The sequence below is a fragment of the Branchiostoma floridae genome, chromosome 14 (assembly GCF_000003815.2).
Source record: "Branchiostoma floridae strain S238N-H82 chromosome 14, Bfl_VNyyK, whole genome shotgun sequence".
In the NCBI taxonomy this organism is placed as follows: Eukaryota; Metazoa; Chordata; class Leptocardii; order Amphioxiformes; family Branchiostomatidae; genus Branchiostoma; species Branchiostoma floridae.
This window is the reverse complement of record NC_049992.1, coordinates 14,907,229-14,933,573: the sequence shown is the minus strand read 5'-3', so window position 1 is coordinate 14,933,573 and position 26,345 is coordinate 14,907,229. Positions and strand designations below refer to the sequence as shown.

At 40.4% G+C, this 26,345-nt stretch overlaps 1 protein-coding gene across 2 annotated transcripts; it reads left to right on the top strand.

Moving 5' to 3' along the window:
• Positions 1–3,347: 3,347 nt before the first annotated feature.
• On the top strand, positions 3,348–25,582 carry LOC118429927 (hemicentin-2-like). Of its 2 annotated transcripts, none has more exons than XM_035840565.1 (8): positions 3,348–3,649; positions 18,057–18,410; positions 21,122–21,415; positions 22,275–22,559; positions 23,707–23,940; positions 24,084–24,149; positions 24,445–24,627; positions 25,186–25,582. In XM_035840565.1, the coding sequence occupies exons 1-8, from the start codon at positions 3,421–3,423 to the stop codon at positions 25,257–25,259; spliced, it is 1,719 nt and encodes a 572-aa protein (XP_035696458.1). In that variant the 5' UTR covers positions 3,348–3,420; the 3' UTR covers positions 25,260–25,582. The 2 variants fall into 2 exon arrangements, with proteins under 2 accessions (XP_035696458.1, XP_035696459.1); XM_035840566.1 differs by lacking the exon at positions 3,348–3,649 and adding an exon at positions 11,313–11,720.
• The last annotated feature ends 763 nt before the right edge of the window (positions 25,583–26,345 follow it).

Sequence of the window (26,345 nt, the reverse complement as noted above, 5' to 3'; positions counted from 1 at the left end):
TCAATAATCGTGTTTTTGACATAACTCCTTCCTTTGCATGTTTTATGAATGTACGTACGGGTAGCTACATTTTTCTTAAGTCTGGAGTTGGCGTTGTGTCAGACAGGCAACCTTTCCGGACAACAACATCCCTCCCAATACTACAGGCGTGAACTTTTCGTTATTTCACTCAAAGCCTGGCACGGAATACAAAGAATACCATTAGGAAGTATCAGACCTTTTGTGACATTCACTGCATTTTCACAAATGGAAAAGAGCCATCAGAGCTTTCACTAAATCCTATAGTTTATACCGCTGTCTGTCCTGCCGATTATAGCACCGACTCTCTCACCGCCAGGCATGTCACAGTCGACTGACTACAAGTATTGGCAACGCCATTGTCAATTTACTACCGGTAATTTCTCACTCTTTCCCCAATCAGATAACTTGGAGAACTAAGCATGGATCACCATTCGTTTTAATTATGACGGACATTATCTTCCTGCAGAATCCATAGGGACACATAGCTATGATGGGAAACGCTTGATGTATGTACCCAGACTGTTGGTGACTTATTCCTTGTGATATTTTAACTGTTTTATGGACAAGTTACCCTGTGTGAACGTGATAAAGCACAGCCTTTGTTTTGCTATATTTGCGCGTAGGAAATATAAAGGTAGTGGGTGACTGTGCAATCAAATGCTAACCTCATTTAATGTAAGGACACATACGCAGTGAGCTTCCGCATACGAAGCATACCCATTCCGGTTTTAACCTTGAAGCGTCAAATCTGTTCGACGAATACATGCGCTTCATTTAGTTTTTGGTACGCATCAAGAACAACTATCATCGTAATAATCGGGAGAATTTTGGATTTACGAATACGTTATTTCGTAGCTGAAATTCATAAAAAATTTTCAAATATTATATGATCTTATTGAAGTGAAAGGCAACGGAATGTCTACGGATTTGGAAAGTGGCACCTTCGATCGCCACTCTTAAATCCATTAGGGGTAACGTTTGAAACAATCCATCCGATCAAAATAGGTTTTGATGCTGTGGAGTTCCTAAGCTCTTAGGAGGGCTCGTTGTACCCTCCGCTCCATTAAACTTAGTAAATAGAGATGAATGCCTTTGGATATTAGGGTCTTTTCGGGTCGTTCCTTCGGACACCGTCAATATTCTAAATAGCTCGTATCATCTCGTGAACACGCTTTGTTCCTTAATCTGTTCCTCGGTTCATGAGATTTAATTCCCTTGCTAATTACTGTCTTAGACGGTGCATACTTAGCTTGATAAATAGGCATTAATCCTGAAACTACAGTACTAAGTACACTTCGTACAGCTCTTCGTCTTTAGAAACACCAAATTGATTACGAACGGTCGTCGCCTTTCACCAATGGCCTATAACACGTCATGATTTCATACTGTTCTTTAAACCCAGGGAATAAAACAGGGTTTTAAATCAAAATTAATGGTCATAAGCCTTTAATACAGGATATAGTCATATCAAAGTTGCTTTCGTTATTAACTGTGTCCCATACCAATAGTTATGTCAGTGTTCTGAAGTGATAAGGGGATATTGATATGACAGTAATGCCCACTTTTAAACCCAAAGTACAGTTTTAATGGAGTTTAATTAAAGGAACTTGGGAACATTTATTTTCTATACCTATATCATTAAGCATATTCTGCCGGATTTAAGTCGTAACTTTTATAAAACCAGTGTTATTCATGCTCTACATTCGTCATATTTAGGTTCTGTTACTTTGGGGTAAAACATGACAGTGTTACAATCACTGAACACAGATAATAAGTCTGGAAAGTCAAAAAGAAGCCATGGGTATTTTCCCGGAAACATGATATGACAGTTGAGTTATGGCTGTGTATGGGGAGGGTAAAGTCTAATTACACAGTTTGTGCGCAAGGATTCCAATCTGAACATTAGACTATATCGCGTAAGATATTTTTGACAATTAGCGGCATAACATTAAACGTTTCAATTAGAGACATATTATGCTTAGTACATGATATATTATAGCAACTTTTTATCTTTAGCTTCAGGAAAGGGAAATTGTTGTTTTAATTGTTGCGTTTCTTCTTCTTCTTCTTCCAAAGTTGCCGCTGATGAAAATTAGCGGAATAACATTTAACATTTCAATTAGAGACACATTATTTAGCAGGTGTCAGGATAGAGGCTTTTCACAACGAACCGAATGTGTTTAAAATAGGAAACATATCAGTAGTTTCCTATGCTAGATCCTGTGAAGGTAGATATTATGTGTTTGCTTGCCAATGCTAAGCTGTCTAGCTGCTAGCTCTTTTACCATTCCTGTCTAGACAAGAGCCCGTTACATGAATTCAGGTAAATTAAATGTACACCCCTGTAGGCGCGTCTTTATGCAGTCTCTTGAATATGATAAAGAAACATAGCTTTTAAAGGTACGGAATTTACGATGGCCCTTAAGCACACTGCATTATAAAAGTTGATAAATCCACTTACCAGATGTCTATGTAAGACATAAAAGCAAAAAAATCTGCACCAAGAGTCACTTTTGGAAGGAATACTTTCAATGCAGTAATGGCTCTACTAAGATTTGCAATATCTTAGTGTTGGCAAAGAAATGGTTACGACGAAAAGCAACCTGTTTATACATGCTGAGGATGTAGTAATTTTAACTAAAGAATGTCTCTTAATGTAAGTCAGAGTAAAATCGTTGAGCAGTGCGTCTCATGAAAATGTATAAGTACCCTTACGTTCATTCCACAATGTCTACCAGTATTGAATCCAGAAGTAACAAATAGTTCAGGCGTGACTTGTGTAAGTCAGGAGGCAGAAAAAACGATTTTCAGTTACGAATTTTTTTGTGTGGCGGGATGTCTATATATACATGAAATCCGATCGTTACCGGACTCAAGATGGAACAGGCCTACAAATAAATTGGATGGGTATAAGACATTTCGCTTTTGTCCCCCCATAAATATAAGGAAATGTCATGTTAAAACGCCATCCATCTTGCAGTAGCTGACGGGAGTGTGGGAATGATGTAGTATTACGACTGCGAATGCCGCGGGAGGTTTTAAATGGATTCTGCAGGCGTTACATACACACTCCCGATAATGCAGTGCCCAAAATGTGCCCCCGTGTGATGGAAATAAAAATGCTGGCTGCATGGCCATTAATACAGGCATTTTAAGCTTTGCCTGAAAATTCCTTACCGATGGAATAAAAGGCCCACGGGGCAACCGTGTGTGATTGAGACCAAAAAGACTGCGGGGTGCGTGGAGTAATCAAATAACGCAAAAAATGTAATGTGCATACGTTGGAACATTGCAGTGAAAAGGACAGTCTTAAGTACAGAAGGCAAGGTTAGACCCTGATGGCACCGGAGCTTCCACCTCGTTTGAGCGGTAATAGGATAGGCACGTGGTGCATGGAGGATGCTGGGAAGCTCTCCCCACAGTAGAAACACACGGCCGGGTAGGATTATATCGACTGCCAGACTTTCCAGGCTGATCAGAGAGAGGGAAGGTGGCACACTTAGACGGAATCCGCAGCTTTTGGGGAAGCTGGAAATAATGGCGCCGTCTAGCCCGCCAGCTCAGCTTTTCTTATCCGGGCCATTTGCCTTCCGTGCTCGCTTCTGCATTTTCTTGATACTCCTTCAAGGTGGGCATTAGTTACACTACATTGTTTTCCGATGTGCTTTGGGGTGCTTTGCACAAGGCTGGCTCCGAATCTTTCATACTACAGGGAATTATCCTTTTTTCTTTTAGTTCGATTTTTCAATGAGATGTTGGAGTCGAACGTTATGATAGAAAAAGTGCTTCTGGTGTGATTGTCATAATTCGTTTTGAGCGTTCGATTGATTCTTAGAAGAGAACGGGTGTCGGCACCAGGAAGTAGCATTTGCATTTTGGGAGCGAGATTGCGGAGTGAATAAACCGACGGCAAACATGATTATACATGTTCCCTTGGGCGTCGTAGTAGTGAAGGTGTCGTGGAGTTTCCGTTTGGGGGGTGGTGGGGTTCTCGGATCTTGACAAAGATATCGACAAAAGCATTGGAGTGTTTTGAAAATGCGCAATCCGGTGCTGAATTATAACGTAATCCTTTTGCTGTAAACGAGGTCCGATCAAGATCAATCAATGACTGGGTAATCCCACGCAGCAGGCAATCGCGGACATGAATGACATGTGCAGGATTTCCTAACACATGTATCTGAAATCTGGTGGGGAAATGCCGCGATGCCAGGGGGTTGTATCAAGAAGGCTTACTCAATGGAAACAAAGCAGCTTAAAACCAGTAAAATTCCACCCTAATGTGCCTGATTGCCTGCAGAATACAATCCATTCAAATTGGAGCAAGTCTCTTGCAGCAGCAAATCATGATTACCGGGAATCTCAAATAGGTACTTGTCCCATGTCGGATCAACGTTATAAAACTGAACAGATTACACTAGCTTTATTGTGCTATTCTCACACAGACTATGTTCTCAATCAACCATCGCATTTTGAAAATGGGTCTGGACAGGGCTTATTGTTTGGAGTCGTTTTGGACTGCCAATGCGCCCGACTTCTATCGTGTTCGAACCGTTATGCAGTCTGGCTTCAAGCGCCGGCGCCTTGCATTTGGCAAATCATGTTGCATCAGTCTTGCCTTACACCCTTTGCCTGCGGCATTTTGGTAAACTTGTTAGACGTGTCAGACAGACGCCGTACCCATTGCCTGACTGTGATTCATCAGACTCACAGCGGTTTCTGCTACAGTCAATTCTACTCAAAACCATCCATAAGCCTGTACTTGATGATATAAGAACTCCTACAGTAAGACTGACGATTCGCAAATATGCAACATGGCAGTTCTTCACCTGTTGGAATAGTTTTAACATTCTCGTGTTTCTCTCTCGCTCAACAGACGAGTTTCCTAAAGTAGAGCTCTTGCACGAGTTACTCATTGTAGTTATTGCCTTCGAGGCATCTGCTCTCACGGGGTGGTGGTCGCACTTGTAATCAGAGTCTGTACACGTACATGCACGCTATTTTTAACAGATCAATCTTTCCATACAGCTACGGCTGTCAGTGCACATTTCCCTTCCATTGCCACTGCCCTACTTACCCTTATCTGTGTGTTTAACAAACTTTCTGAATTAGGGCAGCACTTTCTAGAGGTCTAAATCGGATTAGTATCTCTGGGAGCAGGCACTACCTAGAACCCACAAGAGATTGTCAACATACTGAAATCAATTCTTAAATCACGTTATGTTACAAACATTTCTCTAACTGAGACTAAGTACCTCGAACACTCTCCGCCTTTATCACTGAGTCCCTCTCGTGTTAATCTCTCCAGGGGGGCATTGGTACGAGAAGGAATGATTCCAGGGAATATGGTCTGTAGAGCTTTATCTGGTTATTACGGAGGCAGAGGATGCTATTAGCCGTGTTTTACCTTCCCCCATGCACCCTCTCCTATATATTCTGTTGCCATAAGTAGCTTGATTTATACCAGAAACATAGAGGAATACTCGAACGTAGAGTCATAAAGCCATACTCACATCAGTCAATGCGGCGGAGCGTGTCATGAGACATGCATGCCCGGAGGGTGGCAGAAAAAAACGAATGAAAGGAAATGATATGTACTGTGACGCTAGCTCGTACCCCGTTATATCCCCACCAGTAGAAACAGTCGGTAAATCTAGGCAAGGAAGGTTATGTTGCGGGTTGTTGGTTAAAGAACATTATCGTAACTCTTCAGAAGAAAAGCAAATGAGAGTTTCTTGAGAAATCCGCCGGCAATAAAAGGTGGCCGGAGAAGGGTTCAAGCGCTACGCCGGGCAATATGTACTTTATGGGATGACATATTGAGACGTCAGTTCAATTGTTGGCGGCGTCTAGGGCCATTTTACCCCCCATCTGTCTTATGAAGAAGACCTCGTGAGCACCATCCGGTGACGGTAATTGCGATTGATTGATCAATAAAAAACGGCTAATGTGGGCGGTACGGAATTAATAACGTGCTGAGACGTACGGCCAGTCCACTTTTGTTTTCTTCAACGATTCTGTAAATGAACCGAGGGGGTTAGAGGATATCGGAAGTCTGTACGAGGTTATTCCCCCTGGCCCGATTAAATCACTAGGTTTTATCGGTCACTAGCTCGCCCACACGGCAAAATCCGCAAAGGGTTACCATCGGCCCCTTTGCATTGTTAGAACCGGATTTCAAAGTTTTTGATCTATAGACCTGTGTTATTTGTCATGACACGAATACTGTAAGATAATGGCAGTATATGCCACATAGGGCATATCTCAGCTGCAAGTTGACTCAGGTCTGTTGCAAAGGTTTTTTGTCTGGTTTCACTTTTCTTCTGCCATGCGCATCAGTCTGGCTTCTCCTGGTTTTAGCTATGAATGCCTGGGCAGTGTGCATCTCCAGGTAGATCTGTCATTTGTAAGGTCCTCCCAGTACTCTGTGTCAAAATCGCGAGCCTGGTCATATATAATTGTAATAGACATGTATACTTGCCCAAACTTGCCAAAATACTTCCAAAGGTCATCAAGGTCACCCCAACGCGTTGCCCCGCTTTCCAGGACAATTTTCCCGTAACCTATCCGTTGGATGTTTGGATTGTTCTGGCGCCTCGCTCTATGATTGTCAATTTGCAATTGGATTTGAGGATTAGAATTGGTCAATCGAATGTGAAATACTTGATGTATCGAGGTGCCCCCGGGAAAGCTTTAATGCGATGATGCCCCATCCAATAGGTAACAGGGAGATTTGCTTTTATGAGAATGACTGTCACAAGTTTCGCCGTCAAACTATATGATCGCGAGGCGTAATAATAATGCTACCTGCTTTTTCACATGGAACAGACAAGTTTTATTGATAAAACATCTCAGCCATATCCTATTGACTCTTGCACGGTATGTGAAATTTGAAAGCAATCTCACTTTTATATGACAACTGTAAGCACATTGCATCCTTGGTAACTAGTACCTTACCCTGTCGTTTCAACCATCAGTGGACTGGCAGTACGGGGAATATTGAAGTAGCTATCAAGACTGCCACGTACATAACATATGGCTTATCTCGAGACCACGGAACAGAGGGCTCTTTGCTAGCAGGCATGCGATCCAAAACGCGTAGATTTCTTTCCCGGTGGCGATGAAGATGTTTATCCAACCTACAACTTATTCCTCCCACCATTTTGCTGACGCAGTCACCATGGAAAGGATTACCCCAAGGACACAAAAGACATAATACGACAGTTTAAAGAAACCCCATCTGTGACGAATTGATCTATTTGGATGTTTTTCTGTCAGTTTCATGACCGCTTACCTGCTGTCTTGAGGATTTCAGAGGGTTTTGACGTTCTTTAGATTGCAATTCATGGCGTTTGTGATACAAATACTCGCACGTGTATCTAAAGTCCCACACCAAGGAGGTTACCCCTCATTGCTTTACCTTACCTTAAGGTGGTATTTCGGTCCACTTGGGGCACAAGTGCGGCACTGCGTAGTTCGTTCCTTGAGACACTGTTGTGTTATTTTCGCCGATTTTTTTTTTATAATTTGTTATTAGATATTGCGTATTACATGTAACAATAGGACTTAAAAGACAACAAAATACACAAAACGTAGGAAAACTCGTTCTTTATCGTGAAATTCTTTATTATGAAATTCGTTGAGTCATCTACGAACCCCGCAGTGCCGCACGAGTACCCCAAGTGCAGGGAGATACTACCGTGAGCAGGCCATACGTGGTAAATATTAATGGCTTTTAGTCTTTTGTGTTAACAAACAGCAAAGGAATGCATTTTGCAGTTACCACCAGTAAAATTAGCCAACGTTTTTTTTTTCTCGACAAGGCCCAGGAGAAAATGTTGTGTTTCTGGTTCACTAGCAAAATCCTGCTGACCGCAGCCCGCTAGCAAAAGGAATAAAAGTTTTGATCTTTATCACAATATTCAAGACAGACTTCCTTATATTAACGTTACACTCTTTTAGTAGTTTAATACGTCGCGAAATCTATAGTCACCCAAGTCAGCATAATTTGTAAATAAATTAAAGGAACATGTAATTTTCTAGTTTTTTTTTCTAGATGGTGTAAGCTCAGGGAGACCTAAGATAATATAGTAATTAGGACATTTTCCATCAATTTTTTTTTCTCAATTTCCACAATACATAGCTTGCACAATATCTGTCAGGTCAGAATAATAATAATAAGGTAATAAGGATAATATTGATATTGCATAGAGTTTCATTTAGGACAAGAGTGCAGTATAAAAGAACACAACAGTAGCACTGCGTAATGACTGAGCAATGTAGTTAGGCCATATTGATTTGACTATATGGATGACATCCTCTGGGAACCCAAAAACTGATGCTAGCGCGCGAATAAAAAAGTTTGAAAAAAAAAGCTTGAAATCTAAGTGGTCAGGAAGGTTGAACAAATGACTGAACACACAGAATATTGGATACCGAACAAAAGATTCTTCCTTGTTGTTCTTTCCTATCTTCTTTGACCTTTGAATGTTTCATGACATTAGTATACGTTTTGTGATATTTCATTATGCAATCCACGGCATATATTTGCTTATTTTTCAGCTGCTTGTACAGTTTACAGTATGGTTGTAAACATTTTATTTGGAAACGGCCGAAAATTGATGCGCGCACGGATGTCATCCACATAATCAAATCAACATGGCCTGAGTTGAACAATACCTTATCAGGCCTGTCTGTCTGTACACAAGTAAAGAGTGATTAATGACTACAGCAGCTTGCACGTCAGCTTGAATGCATTGGAGGTGAGCACTAGGTTTGTGTTGTCACCGGTTTAGCAATCAAATACGATTATGCATCCCTCTTTCTTCTTTTCTATGAATAATATGTCGACCTTTCAGGCCTCCCGAGCCCTCCTTGTTTATAAGGGCCTCCATGCAATAATATTACTCCCCTTTTAAAGGTTACTACTTGTTTTATGTAGAGGCTTACAATCCGATGTACTTCCCGTGTCTCATAGACGGCTTTGTATTATTGTTAAATCATTACTTTTCAGTTATCGTTTAAAATGCAGTATTCCCGAGACTCGGATGATTGAAGTTCCAATAAATACTTCTATTCATTACCAAGGTTTTTATGGGCAAAGGGATTGGCGAAAGGATTATGGTTCTATGGACAACATACAATCATAGTTCAAAGTACTTTCGTCTAGAAGACGTTTATTTTGTAATGTATTTTCAATGTATTCTAGATTATAGCTCCAACTGTACATAGCTGACCATGAACTGTCGACCTTCCCCATACCATTGTCGTGAGTGAGTCGTGAGCAAGGTGAGCGAAGTGATCCGTGCTTAGAAGTCGGACACTTTTATATGTCATCTGCACCAGCCGATATAGTAATTTAGAAAGATATCAAACATTGAGGTTCTGCTGCAGTATCTTAGCAAGCTGCTAGAGGGCCCATTATCGAACTTGACCTTTCTTTGTGCTACTCCTACCCACCAAATATCATCATTATCCATCGAAGGCTTCTCGAGTTATACTGTTCACAGACGGAAGAACGTTAACAAACGGACACACAAGCCTAAAACCTAGCCTTTGCCATTCTGGCAAAGGTAACAAGTGAAAATTGTGGACGACATATTCTGTTGCACGCGATCAGTGAAGCGAAATGAAGCTATAATAGAATGGATTTCAGGCTACTCCTAAAGGTTCACTCTGTGTCAAGCTTGCGTCACTGCGGTGTTCGAAAGATACTTAACGAATTTCAGAGATACAGATCGAAATTTCTTCCTTTTTGTGTATTTTGTCTTCTTCTAAGTCATACTTTGACGTATTACGCAATATCAAAATGATACAAAAGTCGTCTTCTAAGTCATGCGTATTACGCAATATTTAAATTATAACAAAATAGGAGAAAATAACAAAACAGTGACGCAGTGAACGAACCCGCAATGACGGAAGTTTGATGCAGTGCAGTGAGAGAGTACCTTAACCCAGCGATGACCTTACTTGGGAAGCTTTTAGGGAGCGGTCGAAAGTCATGTAAAGATTCGAAATGTGTGAGTGCTCTATGTATGATATGTTACGCAAGAAGTTTTTCACATTCCTATATCTAAATACTACAGATTCCAAGATACTCGATACCAGAAGTAGATTTGACTATATCTTTAGATCCGACAGCCCTTATAATACTAAAATAGGTAAATACATAAAAGATTGCAAAATAATTAGAAAATATAGTGACACTCATGTCTAACCCCATGCATAATCGTATGGAGATTATGCTATACTGTTTAGTTAGTAGAGTTTTAAGATTTATTTCATCAATGTCTTTCCTTTTTTATACTTTATAGTTGACCATACAAAAGTCACTGTCGTTTTATGGTCGACATTTGGTCGTGTAAATGAAGTTTGATTTAATTGATTTAATTGTCTCTCATTGTAAATGTAATACCCTGTACACAATGTTATATTAAAACACATCAGCAATTAAGTGTACTTGGGGCACCAAGATTAATGTACTACACGTGTAACAAGAAATGATTATAACAATATAATATGTGCTAACCTGGTTTTCTCTTAATTAATGGATGACCATGGTCCGTAACATAAGCATTGAATAACAGCATGTCCCTTAAGCTCACATAGTACATAAACATAAAATCGATCTTATCTTAATCAAGCAATCGATCTTTAGTGTGACCACTAAGCATCATGTTAAATGATTTATCGGTCCATTTTGCATGTATGATTGATCATATATTTGAAAAACAGCGGTTAGATCTATCAGTGTTGGACTGCAATTTATTGTAAATCTAATCGCAGAATGGTAATCGCACGAGGTATGGGCTCTACCTGTTGAGTGTAAAAGAACGGTGCATCACATGGTTGAATTTAGCCTGAATAATCCAAGAAATGATATCAATATTTGAAAAAAAATGCTTGTTGGTTGCCATCGAACTGACGTTGACTTCTCATAACGTAAGGACCAGCGAACATACCTAATCATAATCATCTCAGTCTCCAGACTCATTTTAAAATGTTATATTACCTAGAGGGTAAAACTTCTCATAAGACCTAGTAAAATGCAACCCACAAAGGTCCAGACATCTAATGCATATTAAAAGAACCCCGATACAACAACCATTAATATTGGCTTCGGGACTCGCCTGTTAAGGCTTTGTGCTACGCAATGATGTAGTGAACGGGCAAATAAGTTCAGAATCATTTAGAGCGTAAAACGGCTGATCGATCGACGTCTATAGCTCATTTTGAAAGAGGTGTGGATTACCATTACTAGCGACAGAATGGCTACGTCGTTCTCCAAATCCGATGGCAGCGACACTGGCGTCATATCAACAGGGCCGTGTACAGATTATTTCTACCTGAATCGGGATGAAATCACTGCAGTAGTGTAGCGGCACCGCATGCCTCAGTAGGATTGCCAGCGGTAGCTCCTACGCCTGAAAGGGCGAAGTACGAATATTGCGATATCTTAGAAAGAATGAGGAAGTCATCGGCCAGTTCGGACCTGCATCTTACAGAGAATGCAACATCAGGGATCCTGTAGAGACGGCGTGTGCACGTCAGGACTGGCATTTGTAGTCTGGTAGAGATCAAAAGGTAGACATCAGTGAGGTCGAAGATGTCATTACTGCCCGTGTTGGGAATCCAGTCAGTGCTGTCTCCGGCATTAATCTTTGCTGCACTTTTCTGCATTTGGCCATTTCCCCATTACGGTGAGTGTTCAGTGCCTAGCATTCTTCACGCTTTTTCCATCACATTGAGTCCACCTAATTCCCGTAAAAGCATAGCTGTTATTGCTTGGGGAATCACTATTTGATATTCAATTGAAGGAACAATTGTCGCCACGACTACCGTTGCAGGTCTTTGGCTTGCAGGTTCAACCATTGTCAAGATATAACTCTAAGTCATTCATGATATCCAAAGATTCAATGGCGTGTTCATAAATCATTTTCAAAAGCCGAAATTGGTTTCATTACTCACAAATTCATACCTGAAGGCTTCAAAGGTACAAACATAATTACGTAAAATAAGTCTTTAAAGTGGATATTCTATAGATCCAGCTAATATTTCTACATATATTACTGGCGGGTTTGACTTCTTTACAGCTAATATAACGAAAAGTAATTAAAAGTACCACATTTTTTATTATGAGTGGGTTTGTAATTTTAGCAGAATTATAGTTTTTGGATGTCTTCTATGTCAAGAAAATGGGAGTAATATGATAATAGTTAAAATAGGAATGATAATAATAGGATAATTTGTTTATTGCAATTACACGAGCTTGTACCTACAGTATGCTTTATTCTAAAATACAATGTACATCAAGCTAGTTTTTCCAGGTTTGATTTTGTCAAGCAGCGAAAGACGAATTTATCCACATGTTCTCAGATATGTGGACTTCTTGATTCTAATAAAAATACAATGTTTCTCATGATCAGTAATAGTAGGGAAAGTTATATTGTATTTTAAACACATACATTCATTTGATAGATAATATTTTCTCTTCATCATGGAATGAGGAACTAGAGATATATGATTAGTTACATTTAGAAAGTATGATGCAGTATGTAGGGAAACGCAAAGTAATTTTGACGGGGTTTTCCTCGTAGCAAGCCGCATAATCCTGCGCAAAGGCACGGCCATTTGTTGTCGGGACAAACGTGTGAACTGTCGAACCCGCAATACATTCCGTACTTCGTTAATAGATTCCGGACTGAGCCGTGGATTACCAGCCGACATCATCTAATGCGGTTTTTGAAAACAGGCCCAGTTTTTACTGCAGTGTTGGGAACATTTATGATGGTGCTGGATCGTACCACGGGTTAGTGAACACAATACTATTACTGTATGGCAAGCCAGCAATAATTTACCAGAAACCAACGAAAAGATGGAGGATTTATATGTTGTCAATTTATCCTTGGTTCTCGACTTTTGTTTGCGCAGCAAAGCGTGATATTAATCTCAGCCACCAGGGGCAATTACCATAGTTTTTTTTACAGACGGAACAGTGTTTTAAATCATCACGGAGGGCAATAATTAAGAGTGCCTAAGGGCAGGAGATGGATCAAGTAGTAATCTTATCTTCAAGTTTCATTCGTGTGACGAACAGATAACGTTTGTTCATTTCTGGGTTATGTCTTGTGGGTCCGCGCCCAGCATTCGTCTTCGTGCTATAAGTGAGCGCCTTTGTCAACCGTAATTGAAATGTAAAGCACAGAGGGGTGCTTTTTCGGGAATTGATGGAAAAGAATGAGCATTCCAAGGGCGCACGTCTGCCGTTTACCCCATACAAGCGGCAAGTTATGTTGCATGGCGAATGGGGAAACTGAATAATGGGACTATGCATAGAGAGATAACCGCCGGGATATGGGAATGGCCGACCAGGCTGGAAGCTCGAAGAACGAAACGACGCTTGAAACGACAATAATGACACCTCTGACCCCAATCTTCCCTACACAAGCCTGGGAGTGACCATCTCTTTCCACAAAAGTAAGGTCGCAGACGGGGCAAATGATATGTTTTCATTAGCCCCAACTAGTGAGAGGGCAATGGGAAAAGACACCTATTTGCTTCGCTATCTCCTCCAAGAAAATCACTGAATAGACCAGAATAATCACAGAGGTTCACTTCTCCATCCGCTGAAATGGTAGCAAAGCCGTCTGGAGACAGCTTAAGACACATTTGTCTCTAGAAATAACGATCGCATTACTGTGGATGGAAGGGACAACACCCCATAGGTGACCTACAACTAGACCCAGTATGAAAACACCATTTACATGCCTCTTCATTCCTTTTACCTTGTGGCCACACGAGGGAAAATAATTGGCCTCTGTAGGTTTTCCCCACGCACCTTTATGTTCTAAAGAAATGCACTGCTGGATCAATAATGAAGCCTGGAACGGAACTCGGTGATGTGTAAGTACCATTTACGATTCAAGGCACGGTACTCGTCCAAAATTGAGACAGGCCGTCGTATGAAACATTTAGAACGGTCAGGTAGTGGACCTCGGGGGTAAACAGGCGTGTGTCGCTTTGGTGTTAAGCAACTGTGTGGTTCTAATACAAAATTCACATGACACACCGAAAACTGCTCACTGGGACCGGGTCTCCTAGATGATAGAATGTCCAGATTAGAGTAACAATGTGCCGGCTCAGTGAACGACCTAACCTACGACACATGATCTGAAGAATATTGGAAAGCTGTAGAAAAAAAAGTACACCTTCGTTGCAGTCGAATGGGCCGTAACACCTCCTTTCCAAACACCAATCCTTACAGATGAGACAATGTCATGGTGTTTGCCTTTTTCTCTTAAGGCAATTTCTGGTAGAAACAGTCATTTATCATAGATGCGGTAGATGTGGCAGGCCACATGCATCAGCCACTTTCTTGGTACTAGATTGTGAGCTGGCATCGAGCCAGGGTTTTCTGTTAGCTCAAGTTTGATCTTTCTGCAGCACGCATTAATTTCGTCACATTCCATTACCATTTCACTTGTCGGCCATGCTGTTAGTGAAAGGGTGCTAGGGCAAGGCCTGAAAAATCGCACGTAGCAGTTTCTACTTACATATGTGATCATCCATAAGGAACATATCTAATGGCAGTAGAGGTCATTGCCTCCAGCTATCGCAGCAGGCTATACCTTCAATATTAGATTGGAAGCATGCAGATTTGCGGAACCTCTGCTCCTCAAGGTGTTAGATGTGTAATTAACGGTACAAATCAAGAAGGAATTAAAGTCATGTTAGGGGCAAACATCCTGGGATGGGGAACTAAAATCTGCATTGTTTTCAGCAACGTTAACGCTGAAAAAAATGCCATGTTATTACATTATGCTCGTTGCAATTATTTGGAGTGAGACTCAATTCCAGCTTTGTACACAAGGGTAATTACAATATGAAATATAACAGGGAATAAGTACAACAAAAAGTGCTGAATGTATTAAGATCTTGAAGGACGCACAATTCAATGGTTGTGTGCAGATGTGAACTGTACAAATACGTCGGTTTGTTTTGTTCAATGGTCCTCATCTGTGTTTGTGTTTTTACTGCCGACATAACCGTCACTCGGCGTATCACACCAGTGGCAGGCACAGGCGGCACAGCAGCAGCTGTTACATTGAACCATCCGTCGCACCTAGAGGTGGTATCTCACTGCACTTGCGTCATGCTTGCGTCACTGTGGGGTTCGAAAGATACTCGACGAATTTCAGAGATAAAGAACGACTTTTCTTACTTTTTGTGCATTTTATCGTCTTCTAAGTCATACTTTGACGTATTACGCAATATCTAAATGATAAAAAGGTCGGATAAAATAACAAAGAAGTAACGGAGTGAGCAAACCTCGCAGTGACGCAAGCTTGACTCAAATTCAGTAAGATACCACCTTATCGTTTGCGCATCTGATTTGTTTTTTTGTCACATCAAGTATTATTATTTCTTTTTTATTCCCTTGTACCAACCAATATCCTGTTCATATTTATTGTTTAGAAAATCAACGGAATTCAATCTGAACTAGCTCGATCGTTGTCAAATTTTGCCTCAGGAGACTTTTTTCACAAGGCGGAAACTTAACTTTATGTTTGAATGAGAAACGCCCTTTCCGGAAAAACCCAATACATCCTATTTAGGATTTCGACGTTGTTCATTAGTTTCGGACCATTTCGTCCGTGCTGCGCATTTGTTTCGTTTTAATCTGATGAGAGCCTTATCACTTGTAGGCTGGGTGACGTAGGGCCTGTTCACAGCAATTACCATGAAGTAATAAAATTCCGATCCTGATTCAATCTATCATTTCAGTCCACCAGTGTATAATTCCATTACAAGAGGCAGCAATGTGCTATCGATCGTATTTTGGTAACGGCGTCCAATTAATTCTCTTGTTTTTACCATTACCCATGTCCGAACCACAATTCAAAGCAATGCCACTCCTTCGTAGTTTGTGCATTCATTTTCTGAGACTCAAATTCAGACGCCCCGTGCATGAAGATCATGCTTTTGAAACCTTGTGTTCCAAATCGCTATCATACTACATAGGGTTAAAGTCGTCTGCCATTAAAATTGGGAACTCACAGTTGTGGTCTATTACTGCAAACTACCCAGCCTTAAGTAACAAGGAATTCGGTATGCAGGAACCAATCATCTTGGTGGTTTAAAGTGTTTAGTGTCCCGGTAGACCGCAGCCTTTAGCCTTACAATCACATTACAGTTTCAATAAAATCATCCTCAAACAGCTATCTCACTGGACTGTGGTACATTTGTGGGATTCCCTGCGTGCGGAATTCTGAGTCGTTTTACCATTGACTTTAAAACAGGAATATCATGCAAATTATCCTAGTAGGCATAAATTCTGGCAAAGGTAAAATCGTTGAACGCCATGTCTAATCGCTCGCCCGCAGCAAGGTCGCCAACGTGTCACAGTATCAGTGAGCTCAAGGTGCTGGCTTTATCGGATCTAAAGTATTCCAGATGAAAAAATACGTAGATTAAGAGCGTGGGCTCTATGGGGTTGGTAGTGTCCAATATTAATGAGCCGGCAGGATTTGGCAACAATAACACATTAATCCTATATCCTGAGATATGCATATCTTATTAACGAAATTAAAGAAATTTTCACAAAAAAATGTCATCGTTTATCAGATTCACCGGTCTTGGTTTATACAAGCTTAGGTTCTTTGTCACCAAGCATGACAATCAATACGAGAAGATATGCAATGTTATTGCTTTTCTATTACGAAAGCTATAATTTGTATCTACAAGTCTTATTCCACGCATTTCTTAGCTTCTGTCTACAAGTTCCCTCTTGAAACTTTCTCACAACTTTGATTAGATTTGACTATCCTCACGCCTAATCAAAGCAGATGATTTATAACAATACCGATTCGTCTGATTTGCGTCGCTTTAAGAACTTAAATGCTATAGTGTTTCCCATTTATCTACATCTGATTGATCACTGTTATCTGTATTTCACCTCGCTAGGCGATTCCTTTGTGTACAATTAGTTGCCGGTTTCCGGCTTTCATCAGCAATTAGTTCATGGATTGATTATATACATTTGCCGTGGTGGGAGTTACTTTTGTTATGGATGCATGATGATGAAAACCTCGTTCGACTTGACTACATGACAACTTAAATTGACTGTATATCTTCTTCATTACAGAGCAGTAGTTCGTGTTGTGTTTTAACACATGTACTTGTTATTCGCAACACACATTTCGATTAACTGCAATCCTCTATTGAGTTGTGTGAAACTTCCCACAATATAAATCACACACAAGGTTTGATCCGTCTCTGTCTGTCTGTCTCTTTCTCTCTCACTCTGTCTCTCTTCTGTCTTTATGTCATTCTGTCTGTCTGTCTGTCTCTCTTTCTCTCTCTCTACACACACACACACACACACACACACACACACACACACACACACACACACACATATGTATTCTGGATTTTCCTGTCGATTTGACAGATGAGGAGGCAGACAGACATTTGCCTGTTTGCCTGACCTGCGCATGAATTTTTATGGGGAAGGAGGTTTGTGCAATTCCTTCTCCACCCTCTCGTCTATTGGAGCACTAAGTCTCACAGGGGCAACTGTATGCAACGTGTGAGGCGGCTCCTGCAGATGCAGCTTTGTTGTCGGAGTATCCGTCGGAGTATATATCGTTTTTGTTTTGGGATTTCTAACATTGAACCTCTTTTGTCAATGTATGAGACGTTTCAACTAGATTTTGAATAACTGTAGCATGTAAGAGGTTTATAACAATTTTATTTACCGTCCATTCCTCGGCAGTGTAATCGCAGTTGATTCAGTACCTTCAAAGATGGATTGCTTGCGTTAAAACTAAGTAAGAAAAGTCACAGAAAAGAGACCTTAGAAACTCCATGTTTAATCAAACCAACATTTTCATTAACCAGCTGTTCTCCACTCCATTGACGCAGCATGTAGAGACGTGTATTTAAAAGCTGCAATACTTGCAGTAAAACTAAAACAGTTGGTAATACAGAATCGTAAAAAAGGTTCCTGTAAGTCAACCTTTGCTTTCCTTTTTCAGGTTGTTGGGCGCAGCACACCAGCTTTGATCTCCCCGAGTCAGAGGAAGCCACACTAGGTGAACCCGTAACACTGCCGGCAGCATACTCTTCAAAATACAGCATCATCTCCATCACCTGGTCAAGGGTGGTGGAGAGCCCGACAGCATCCGACAAACGGAGCACGGTCTTCTCCTACGTTCCACTGGCCAACCTCAGCAGAGCATACGGGCGATACGCCGGCAGGGCCCGGTTGGTCGGAAGGGCTTCCCTGCGGATCGATCAGACAAGAATCGAGGATGAAGGAACGTATTCACTATCGATAATGACCGGTGAACTAGGAAATGAAGAGAAATTCATTCATTTGGATATACTCGGTATGTTTCGCCAGCGTATTTATATCCCAACTTACTATAGCTGCACGGATCTCTTATTGATATCTGTTTAATGTAGCTTGGATGGAGAGGATGGGTTCCTGGTAGCTTCGGGACTTGTTATCCCTCTAACAAAGCCCCCGTGTAGTTATGATGGAAAAATGTAATGGATTCTGGCAGAATTCAAGGCTGGTAGTGAAGTCTGCAAATGGAAATCCATATCCATGAAATCCATATCTTATACTTTGTTCCTGTAGACCATGAAGACCTCTGTAAAAGATTTCTGAAGAAGGAGATTTAAAATTTGTAACAAGTGGCGATCAATCAACCGTAGGTTCAAGAACCCTTCATGAAAATCGACTGCTATTCTAGTTGCAAGTAGACTCAAGGTCAAAGCTAAAGTACTCAAAAGGCAACTTGACTAAAAGCTTCAGAACTTGGCAACACTGAATGGTTTGACTTTGGTCCCAGATGTGGGTATATGTGGCACTTCTTCTTCCGCCCTACTAAACCTTCTGCGTATGGGATCGTCTATTTTGTCTTCGGTTCGGAATGCGAGCGGAAACTGTACATTTAGCGTGCATAGAGGGGAATATTTTGTAAAGCTGCTCTTAGTGATAAAGGGTAGAAAAATGGTATTACACATGCGGCCTTTAGCATTCAAGGTAACGGTTCTCCAGAATAAAAATATGCTGAGACATAATAGAATTTCTCCTCACATCCCCGGAACTATTTACTAAAGCCATTTCCCCGCGGTATGTAAATCCTTCTCCACTTGGATCTGATATGAGACGTGTACAAACTATGTACCAACTACAAATCAATAGCGGTTTGTAAAAATCCTGCAGCATTTTTCAAACGAATTCTGACTATCTGATGGCATCTTTTTTTTAGATCTATGTTGCCCTTTTAACAAGGAGAAGTAAATCATGACCGTGGACTAATGTTTCAAGATAACAGTTGTCTCAGTTCGTATAAATCAATCTGAATGTACCACGAGTAATAGTCGGACGTATCTACAATCAATATCATTCAAACTATTTCCAGGAGTATACATAAATTTGCTAGGATTAACCCTCAAGCACCCGACCTTTTTTTGCGACTAAAATGACCGAGTGGGGTCCAAACGGACCCCAAAATGTTTTGTTCATAAAATCTCAGTACCATTTCTTATCGGCGATCATTGTGTATACATTGCTTCGTCAATGTAAGAGGAAGAGTTTGAGATGTTAAGGTGTTGCTAATTCCAACTCATTATCATAATTTATGCAAAAGTTCAGAAGGACCACTTTTTGCACTAAACCTATTCCGACCAGATAGGGGAATTTTGAGGCCCTCAGCAACATTTATGTCGCATAACTCATGAACGGCTAGAGCTAAAGATACGAAACTTGGTCATTTATCACAAAATAAGTAAGTTTATCATTTTTGGGGGTTGCCATGGCAACCAGAATCTGACAGGCATATTTTTGCCAAAATTTGACAATTTCAATTTAAACAAGGTTTTCTTGGTAAACGACACCTGTTTTCTGACAGCAATTAAATTCTATGAAATTCAATGTAATTTTCATGACTTAAAATCTATAATTTATGCTAATTTCATTACGTCATTGGTCAAAATCCAAGATGGCCGCCCTGATTAGGCAAATGACGTCATAATGTCGTCACATTACATGTTGATGACACAGAGATTTCTGTGATGAATTAGGTTTACATTCTTATCATTGTCTAAAAGTTTGGTAGTCATACTGTAAGTGGTTAAGGAGTTAGCCTCCAAAGTTTGTTTAAAAAACTGCAAATTTTTGCTGGGGTCCGTTTGGACCCCAGAGGGACTGAACACAAACTTTCTTTATAATTTTCACATTATTGTACCAATATTTGCGAAAACTTAGGAGAAGGTATAAGACATATTGACTGACAAAGTCACGGAAGGATTTTTTCTTCAGATCAAAAATGTTCAAATGGCACTTCAAAATGTACGCCTGGGGTCCAAATGGACCCCACTCGGGTGTTTGAGGGTTAATAGGTTAATGGATGTCACTGTAGGCGTTGTGATCCCATACGAGCCTCCAGGTGCTATGTAAAATACTGCAGTTATGTTGTTGACGGTAAATTTCTTTGCTGAATGAAAATAAGAACAGGAATCTGCATTCAATGGCAAGAAACCACATCATGCTAGTCCTTACACAAATTTAGCAATATTTTTATAATTTTGATTTTTATGAAGCAATCACTTAAAAGACCTGTTTAGGTTTCATCAAACATTTACCCACAGCATTCTTTGTGTTGATTTTACCCACCTGAAATGATCACAATATAGCCATGTACAGAAAGAGGTTATGTTTCATAAATTCACATTGTCCATAGGTTCTTAGTTCCATAAAATTACAAGTTTAGATTGTAAGCAGATCCGTTGCAATAATGGGCGCAAAATAATGATATTCATGATAAAAATTTATTCAAGCAGGAAGATAAGTTACAAGATCTATCGAGTTGCCTTGTTAACTTTCGTGTAGTGACTGTTTGCAAAAATTTGGCATTTGATGCATTTTGAAATCAATAGGCATTCCATCTAAGTTAAGTTAGTATAATGATATGCGTGATAATGTTAGTCATGCAGAGCTTTCTACAATGACAGCATAGATTTTCACCAGCTGTATAGGAGATGTTATGAACAAAATACCAAAACTAACGTGTTCTTATCTTTTCTTAAGTTCCTCCAAAATTAGTGGTCGGACCAAGCAACCCTTACATCACAATATGGGGCACATCAGCATCTTTGACATGCGCAGTTGAGGACGCAAGGCCTAACATTACGTCACTTCATTGGGAGAAAGATGGCGGCCGGATAGAGACGAGAGGACTATCTGGAAAATATTCGGGAGGAAACGCGAGAATTCCATCATTGACTATCCGCCACGTGACACGATCTGACGCAGGGACTTACACATGCCTTGTACAACACGTCACACGAAGAGCTGCTGCCAATCTACTCATGGAAGTCTTTTGTAAGCAAACATGATATTAACGTAATTTAGTTAAAACTGTCCTCAATTCTTTTGCATACAGATATGCGTTACTTACTTTTCAACTAGCCTTCCTCAGCGTTACTGACGAAGACAGTGGATGCTGTCTGAAATGTCTGGGCTTTCCAAAATCATATACAGTTGCCTGTCAATAAGTGACGTCCGGATCAGGACCAGTTCCCTAGTTTTGTATAGACTAACCTTCATTTGTGTAGTTAAAATGTTTCAAAACTATATCAAGGTTCTGGCAATATCATTTCAACTATTGACCTAAAAGATGCAAAGCTCTCTACCTACTTACAAGTCCCTTGACTTCCTGTGGGGGTGGGTAGGCGCACAGAGGAGATTTCCAGCAAGGTTTATCTCTGCAATTCTGAAAGGCTGAAGAGACGTTCGGTCTTTGATGTTTTCCTAATGTCCAGTCTTCGATTTCCTCCCCAATAGTCGCCCCTCCTGGGGTACCCTGATGAAGTTTAGTTAAGAAATCGTCAGTTTGATCGATAATGTAATGATGTTGGCTTGATAACTTGTAGGTCAGCATATCAGATAAGACACCATTTAGCAAAAGAAATTTGCTCGAGTCCAACGTTCACAAAGTCTTTCATCTTATGTTCAACTCATATATACGTCTACGCAGGCCAGTTTCTTTATAATGTATTCCGAATGCGAGACCAGATTATTCATATATAGCTGTACTGTTATCGATAATATTTTGTTGTTCTGTATGTAGCTTCTTAGTACTATTGTCTGTATTGCTATTAGTTGTTATTAGTTGCCATACGTTGTACCTTGTGCGATTATTGAGAAAATAAAATTCATTAATTCATTCATTTTCACACAGACCCTGCCTCTATCATCAGCATATCGGACCCGAAAGAAGTTTCGTTAGAGGACCACGTCACATTTCGCTGCGTGGCTGACGGAAATCCACCACCAAATATCACATGGTCAAAGACAGGTCGGCCACTCTGGGCACATGTCTACACAATGTCCAGTGACGTCCGGATCCGGACCAGTTCCCTGGTGTTGTATAGTGTAAATGAAAGCAGCAGTGGGTACTATACGTGTACTGCAAGCAACGGCGTGGGGAAAAGGGCAGAGAAATCGACAAACCTTGACGTTCTTGGTAAGTGACAACTAGATTAATACTATTCTGTTGTTGTTGTTGCAAATGTGATATTGCTCGATTTCACCTTACTGTACGTTTGTTTTTTCAGTAACAATGTAGTTTACAGCCGTTCTATCGCTTAGTAGTTCTATAAAATCTTTAAACTCCAAGTATATATGTTGTATATATGGCCATTGATGATTGATAGCTTTATCACATGCAAATGGGTTTAGTAACTGCTCATACTATCGATGATAACATCGGTTCCTTCAGAGGCTACACGGCTTGGCTAAATATCCTGTTACAATCTCCAAATGTGCAGCTGTCAACCAAATTCATCCAGCAAAGCTATATTCATAGTGTGCTTAACGGCTGGGATCTTTTGCGTAGAGTCACCAAGGTTACGTGCAATGACGTAAATGATCAGGGATGTCATTGAAATAGATATAAATGTCATGTTTAACACCTAAATCTTAGTAAAGTACCAATAAACTTATAATATCGTGGTTGACAAAATCTGTTCAGGAAAAATTTTGATGCCGTCTTATTGTTGGATACCTCTCCCTCTCACTCTCTCTTATGGCAAGGATACCAAAGTTCTTTATCAAGTTTATAAAATACATATAACAGTCAACCTTTCCATTACCATCTCGTTCACTTGCACTACAGCTAGGTGTCACTGCTACTAATGCGGCCCCAAACGTTAGTGAAGTATCGTCGCATCTAGAAATATCGCGATCGGTAGCCAGTACTTCTTAATTGTCACTAAGAATGTGACGGACGTTCATAGAAACGTCAGATGTTGTGTTGCTCATTACCTACCTACTGCCTAAGTGCCTCGGCCAGGGACTGGCCCCTTGCTCCTTAAGCTTGTTACTCATTGCTCATAGATAAAAAAAATTGTTAATCGGTCAATAATACCCCCTTTCCACTGGGACAGCACTCTTGCCGTGCTCTCTCTGCTAAAATTTGACACATCTGTCAACGAATTCTAGTCAAAAGAAACGAATCTTTTCACACTATGTGTGTTTTGTTGTCGTCTCAGTCACACTATCACGTTTTGTATGATATACCAAGTGTGAAAGGGAAGGTTACACATATTCTATTTAGGTCGCAATGAAAGAGCCGTCCAGTGTATTCACGGTGTTCTTGTTGTTAACAAAAGTTCCAGAGCGACAGATGAGTTTGACGACGTTCTCGACCATCGCAACCATCATTGGGGCTTCTGCAGGAGGTCTCTGGCTCGTCATCTGCGTCACGCTGGCAGGGTATCTCGTCAACAGGCACCGAAGAAAGCGAGAAGAAAGGAAAAAGTTTGCCTTTTACTATGATGCTAGCTTAACAAGAAGAAGCATGTCCACCGAACCGGATGGTAAAGAGAGTTCCACAGATCCCCCAGGTAAGTAAACGTGATGAGAATTTTGCCTTCTCATCGATGATGTCACCATAAACTCTGTTCAAATAGTTCGGGAACGAATGCATGCACGTTTTGCGAAGACAGGTAATGAAGTGAGCATTTTATATGTTGTATTTATTTGACAGGGAAGGCTAATAGCCTGACGACGGGAGAGCGAGGAATAGCGACGATGAGGAGAGCACAGGGAAATGGTAAGTTTTTCTTCCAAACGTTATTTTCTATCTAACAGTATGGTGTGTATGCAATTATGTAGCAGTACTTTAATTGCTCGCTTTCATGTGAAATACATTTCGCGTCACATCATCGCTCAGTAATTGTTCATTGGTGAGACATTAGTCACCATAAGGCGTTCCTGTTACCATGTAAAGAATGGCAATAATATGATTGTGTAAACTACTATGGGAAGCTCACGGGACGTTTTAAGAAAAAAGAAGAATGACTGATTGATGTTATCAATGATCCTCATTTTTCGTTTTCATCACGTAGACAGAAAATACGCTAAAGTCATCTACGACTACAAGCCACGGGAGGATAACGAATTGAAAATGGAAGTTGGCGACATTGTAGAGATACTGGAGGGTGAAGAAGGGAGCTGGTGCCTGGGCTATCTGAAGGGGCGAATGGGACTGTTTCCTTCAAACTATGTTTGTTTCGTACCTATGTCAGAAGGTAACAACATTTACATAATGTACAAGCTATTGTTTTTAGGGCTACGTGCTGAACTAGGTAATCTTCCTGTTACGCCCGTGAGACAACATAGTTCATGTACTCAAGTAACAGCAGCTAATTCATTCATTAGCATTCAACGTTGTCTTAACCTTGATTTAAACTGTCAGTGCGCTGTTGTCTTTACTTCAGTTTTAGGCTAATTAATCTATACAGTTATGGTTAGATAATGCTGGGCGTTGGCTTCTTTCTATCCACTAGTGAATGCTATTCGTAACGCCTGACCGTTTACAAAATCCATCTATTTGTTTGAGTAACTTTTACATCGTGTATCTTGATGCATTGATGTCCATCTTTCATACACATAACAACCTTTAGATGGCAAATTTGAAACCGGTATTTGCAAGCGATGCAGTCTAATCCAGCCAAACATCAAGTATGCTTAGGGACGATCACTTTGAAGATGAACCAGACTTATTTCCTTTGGTTGAGAAGCTGTATGACATTGGTCATTCTCAGAGGACCTAATTATATCCTTTTACCTTGTTCCTTATAATCCAGTGTCTCCAGCTACGTCACTGTACATCCATTGCGCGACAGACGGAGACATGAAGCCTGCAAATGGCAATCTATAGTCCAGGAGGGGAGTCTCTACGGGACATCTTTCAATTATGGATCTCACCACAAGTCATTTGGTTACATCATAGCTGCTCATTATTTGCTGACGGTCTGTATCGCTATTAGACAGAACAAGGATATATGAGCAGAGTCTGGAGGGCTGTCAACGTGGTGAACTAACAAAAAGTCCTCGTGTGTACTTCTGATATCACTGTAGTTATGACGAAAAGAATGAGGACTGTATGTATTTCCAACCGATCTGGTGGACGAAGCTTGAAATGTCCCACACAGAAAACCACACAGAGGGATATATTCTAAGATAAAAAAGATCATTACTCAACGTGTCATGAGCTATTGCCTTCTGTCATATTGTATGTGTCTTCATGTCTGAAGCCTTTATCAGCTGTCACTGCAGTATACCGTAAACATGTGGGGAGGACAGTTCCATATGCCGCTTCTGTGTATTCATTCGTCAACATCAAGGAACGACGCCTGGAGAAATTCCTACATGTTCTTTTGAAAAAAAGAACTGATTGACACCACTGTGACGTCATTCGAACTGTCAACTTACAGATGATCAGGACTTGGACTGTTGTAGAGGGTAATACTTTTGGTAGCATAATAATATCAGAGTGTAGCGATATTTTTGCCAACTATACATATATGCTATCGATTGAATTGAAAAAAAGATGTCAATTTCTTTAGTTTATTGTTATTTCTTTCCGGAAATAGATAGTTTATAAACTTTTTTGTCGTTGTAGGAAAGAAAATTCAAATTCGTTTTCCGTTTGATAATTCATCATTTTGAAAGATCTACCATTGTATTCTACAGCCAAATCAATGAAACGTGGTGCTTGATTTACTTTGTCGATGCGTTAATCATACCATCGGTTGCCTTTATAATTAATCAATTTACTTCTTTTGCTGCATTGGATATGTAGATCTTGATTATTGTTCTTTGTTTCGCAGACAAGAGTGAGGTAATAATAATTCTAGTCTGCGATAACAGCATTAAGCAATCATCAAAAATACATTAATAATTAGACAGCTTACAGAGTCCTTAACTCCATGGTCAGCAATATCACATGTTCTTAATTTCATAA